Source organism: Cornus florida, unplaced genomic scaffold, assembly GCF_030987335.1.
Source record: "Cornus florida cultivar Cherokee Brave unplaced genomic scaffold, ASM3098733v1 CherokeeBrave_3.0.0_Hap2_Chr06, whole genome shotgun sequence".
Taxonomy (NCBI): domain Eukaryota; kingdom Viridiplantae; phylum Streptophyta; class Magnoliopsida; order Cornales; family Cornaceae; genus Cornus; species Cornus florida.
The window spans coordinates 87,476,591-87,481,768 of record NW_026775576.1 but is presented as its reverse complement, the minus strand read 5'-3'; the positions used below and the strand labels follow the sequence as shown (position 1 = coordinate 87,481,768).

At 35.0% G+C, this 5,178-nt stretch overlaps 1 protein-coding gene across 1 annotated transcript; it reads left to right on the top strand.

Annotated features, from left to right (window-relative positions):
- The first annotated feature begins 1,984 nt into the window (after positions 1 to 1,984).
- LOC132314518 (phospholipase A1-IIdelta-like) lies at positions 1,985 to 3,152 on the top strand. The gene is made up of 2 exons (XM_059813375.1): positions 1,985 to 2,609; positions 2,692 to 3,152. Exons 1-2 carry the CDS (start codon positions 1,985 to 1,987, stop codon positions 3,150 to 3,152), a joined length of 1,086 nt encoding a protein of 361 aa, XP_059669358.1.
- Positions 3,153 to 5,178: the final 2,026 nt, after the last annotated feature.

The window sequence follows — 5,178 nt, the reverse complement described above, 5'->3', positions numbered from 1 at the left end:
ATGGGTATTGGGAAGTAGAGTATCAACTAGCCTCAAGGGAATATCCTAAAAAAAAAAAAAAAAAAAAAGGATAGAGTATCAACTCAAAAATTTTGGTTCATTATAAGTATTTGACATTATGATACCCTAGCAATTAGGAAGCTTAAAATGCCCTCAAATTTTTATTAATATGCCGTGCTTGCATCTTCTACTAAATAATAGACCTAAATATATTATGCTACTAATTTTCTGGATAAAAGATTTTTAGGTATATTGTTTACCTTAACTTCAACGTTTGTATTTTTGTAAAATATTTTAGGGTTTTAGAGTTCAATTTGATGTTAAAGTTTGAGTTAAGGGTTTTAGAATTTTAAAATTACTTCTTATGGCATAAGTTAGGTTTACAAACTTTGGTCTTAATTAGTGTTTGTATTATAAACAAAGGTTTTAGAGTTCAATTTAATATTATAGTTTGAATTTAGGGCTTTAGAATTTTGAGACTATTCCTTGTGACATAAGATAGGTTCACAAACTTAGGTCTTCATGATCTATATTTTTTTTTGTTGAAATTTTAGTATCGGTTTTCTTTTTTGCTTCTTTAAAAATTTAAATAAATGCGTACATATCCATAATATTTCATCTAAGTAGGATTGGAACACGTAACTTCTTTTTTTAGTAGGAGATAGCATACCATGAGTTTGAACCATTTAACATAAGAAATACAGTTAAAATATATATATATATATATATATATATATATATATATCCTAATCTTAGAGTAGATGTGTCAAAATGAGCTTCCTTTAGCAGTGAAGGACCACTGTAACCCATCCGCCACCTCCTCATTTAGTTACACTAGGTAGTTCTCAGTTGACAACTCGACTGCCATGCTAAAGCTCACTAATTTATGTCGGGGTATTTTTACACAATATAAAAAATTTAAGAATGTTTATATCTTTTTAAATAAAGGATAAAAGTGCTAAGTAAAGTATACGTTAAGGGTGTTTTATGTTTTTGTCCCTTACTTACGGTGAGTGAGTGAAAACTAACAATAATTATTCGTTTATGCAATTTAATTAGAATTTTCTTACTGTGAATTGTGATTGTCTACTGCTCATATACCCCAACAAAAATCAAATTTTGAAAACGTTAAAAAAAAAAATCAAATTTTGAATCAAATAGGAATCCCAAATATGCACTTTAGTGCTCGATTTCTTAGGTCTTCATCCTTATGATACAAAAACTTTTAGTATTTAATTTTTTTTTTCTTTATTTAAATGTTCAAGCCAACTCATACACGTACACTTATAATATTACACCGAACACTTAATTTTTTCTTGAGTAGGAGAGATCATATAATTATTCGTTTATGCAATTTAATTAGAATTTTCTTACTGTGAATTGTGATTGTCTACTGCTCATATACCCCAACAAAAATCAAATTTTGAAAACGTTAAAAAAAAAAATCAAATTTTGAATCAAATAGGAATCCCAAATATGCACTTTAGTGCTCGATTTCTTAGGTCTTCATCCTTATGATACAAAAACTTTTAGTATTTAATTTTTTTTTTCTTTATTTAAATGTTCAAGCCAACTCATACACGTACACTTATAATATTACACCGAACACTTAATTTTTTCTTGAGTAGGAGAGATCATACTATCTCGATCAATGCTCATTATTGAGTTTTAGCAGTTTAACATAAGAAATAGAGTAAAAATACTGAAGGGCTAATCAAAAGTCAAGTCAGTTCCATTCAATCCCCATCCAACACATGTAACATGCTGGATAGATATAACCCACCTCGTCATTAACGCCACAAAAAAATTAAACAATAAAAATAAAAAAGAAAAGGAGAAAATAATCCTCAAGTACCTAAATTAACCTTTAACCATTTCGTCTATTTATACCCTACCATATCACCTCCATAGATGCATGCGCTTCCCAACCAACACCTCTTGCTCTTCAACACACAAATTCTACATTTCTACTGACCTTGATAACATGGCAACTGAGCAAACACAACCAACGTGGGCAGAACTGCTAGGAAGCAATGAGTGGAATGGTCTGCTTGACCCTCTTGACCTCAGCCTCAGGAAACTCATCCTGAGCCGTGGTGACATGAGCCAAGCCACTTATGATGCCTTCATCAATGATCCAAATTCCAAATACTGTGGCTACGAAGCATCAGATTACCAAATCGTCTCCTTCCTCTATGCCACTGCAACCATTGATGATGACTTTTTTGACGCCTTCATCATCAGACCTAAGTGCCCCGCCGTCCCACTCCAACGCCAGTCCAATTGGATGGGATACGTTGCTGTCACCGCCGATGAAGTCAGCAAGGCCAATGGCAGGTGTGACATTTATGTGGCGTGGCGTGGAACCGTCCAACCAATTGAACTTAAAGAAGATTTACACATTAAGCTCGTGCCTGCCACACCATTAATGTCCGGCTCGGGACGAAATGACAATTATGATGGTGGTGAGGACGACGTCGCCAAGGTCATGGAGGGTTGGCTCACAATTTGCACCCAGCAACCCGGACTCTCCATTTCCAAAAACCAGCGCGCAAACTCAAGTTCTATCGACCATCACAAAATTGATGGAAGTGTACAAGCACGAAAACGTAAGCTTGATATTCACGGGACATAGCCTAGGTGGGGCACTTGCTGCTCTAAGCGTTTTCAATGTGGTGGCAACTGGTGTAGTTCCAGTTCATGTCCAGGTAGCGGCCTTTTTGTTCGGGTGCCCAATGTTGGGGAACCAAGTGTTCTGTGACAAGCTTAAGGCTCTGCAAAACCTGCGAATCCTACATGTGAAGAACAAGCAAGATATCATCCCGGATTTACCAAGCATAATCTTTGGTTATGCATACGCAGGAATCGAGTTTGTGGTTGATAGTGCCAAGTCTCCATTCTTGAACCATTCACTTGACAACATTATTAACTTGCATAACTTGCAAGGTCGGTTACATGTAGTTGCAGGTTGGAATGGAAAGGAAGGGGAGTTTGAGCTGAAGGTGAAGAGGAGTTTGGCTCTTGTGAACAAGTTTAGTAATTTTCTCAAGGAAAAATATCAAGTTCCAGAGTATTGGTGGGTCGAAAAGAATAAAGGGATGGTGCTTGATCAAGATGGAGACTGGGTTGAGGCCAGGCCACAAGAGGACTAATTACCTGTCCCCCAATTTCGACATATGATATTTCCTGGTTCCTTTAATTCATATTCCTATTGTTGTTGCCTCCTACCTAGTATTTCAATAATGGTGATGTATGTGATATTATGTGTCCTAGGAACATCTCTGATTACTTTTTATTTGTTTACAGTTATTGTGTGTGCGTGTATGTGTGTTTGCATACAGTCAATGTAGACTAAATGCATACAGTCAATATCACATTCAACGAGTTAATACAGTCAGTGCATAATCCACGAACCTGAGTCTCTCTGATTACTTTTTATTTCAATAATGGTATATGTGTGTTTTCAACTGTTCTACATTGAGTCACTCGTTATTTTTTTTTTTTTTTTTTTTTTTTTTAAAGGAAAATTGAGTCACTTGGCTGAGCATTCACCTTTCAATTATATAGTATCATTTCAATTCATTATCAAAGCCACAAGAATATATAGCATAACTTGATTGGATCATGGTCGTGTTGATGGGTAGTATTATTTGCATAAAAAAAAACAACTTGGATCAATTTATTATATAATTTGTAGTTATTAGTGAAGCTGTCTTTTCCTTATTAATAAAATTTTAAATACTCAGAAGCTGCACATGCTATGTTAATTCCCTTCATAAGGAGAAACACTTAATTTCTTTATTTCATGACATAAAGCTCCTCTGACCTACACCAGCAGATCAGAATACATCTAAAAGAGTACAGAAACAAAAACAAAAGAAAATCATGGAAACTCAGATATTATTCGTGGATTACTCGCACCTCCCTCAATTAACTGCATAAAGAGAGAGAGAGAAAAAAAAAATCACACTTAAGTCTAAAGAACAAGCCTGGATTCTTAAGAGCCATTAGTAAGTAAAGCAATGAAGGATTTGATATATATATATATATCAAATTGCACTCTTTCATATATAAGTCATTTGTTTTTTTGTTTCAAGCTAAAGTTTGCGATCGAACTGTGATTACTAATTTCCGAATGATGGTGACGACAAGTGGAAAAGATCCAACAATGGAGACCATCAGATTTAGACCAGACAAACACCGGTTCTGTTTTCATATTAAAAAATTCTCTCACTTTACATTTTGATTTTTCTGTTTTTAGATCTATGATTTTGAGCACACTGCATCTAAAAAATCACATTGGACTGAGATATAGTGTCTCTCTTTATTTTTCAATCACTCAAAATGCAATATTATTATTATTATTATTATTTTAGATAAGTGGGTAAGCTTTGATTAAATAAAATAAAAATGTACATGAGGTCCCAACTAGGACATTACAGACAAGATCACAGACAACAAAGGTTGTCCCAAAATCAACAACAAAACAACACAGTACAAATGACACAACATAAACCAGATACAACAAAAAGCAAAGACCAACATATAGTCTGAAAGATAACCTTTAAACCAGCACCAGAAACTAGTGAATAGTAGGTACTTCAAACAGCAAGATACCCCAACAACAGGAACTTCAAACATGGAGATGCAATCAGCCAAAAACAATCAGGTATTGAAAAACAGCAAGCTTGTGCAGAAGCAACAAACAAAAGCAACATTAGACACAACATTCCATCATGCAGGTGTAAACTAATCCATAATAAACCAAAGGTGGCCCCCAGCAGATGAGCAACCCGGCAAAAATAATTGATGAAGACCAGCCAGAGAGTCTATCCTCCTTAGCTCATTGCCAGTTCTCAGTATAATTGTAGCAAATCTAGCTCAAACGGTACTTTTGATGAGTGATATGGTACACTGTGGGGGTGAAGAGGTGTTCCTGAATGCTCTTGCATTCCTCTCCTGCCATATGAAATATATTGCTGCAGCAAGAGTTTGTGGGTGATGAAGCATGCATCTTGTTGTCCAATTACAACTACACAAAATAATTGACTCATGCCAGCTGAAAGGTTGCAAAGAGAAACCAGCTGTTTGCTGGACAAAATCCCATATAATAGAACTGTATGTACACTTAAAAAATAGATGATCAAAGGACTCCCAATCTGACAGGCAGAGGTAACA

Bases quoted from the DNA above. Each gene is read 5' to 3' on its own strand.
- LOC132314518 (XM_059813375.1), top strand. From the start codon at position 1,985: ATGGCAACTGAGCAAACACAACCAACGTGGGCAGAACTGCTAGGAAGC. The intron at 2,610-2,691 runs GTAAGCTTGATA...CAACTGGTGTAG, and splicing joins AAGTGTACAAGCACGAAAAC to TTCCAGTTCATGTCCAGGTA.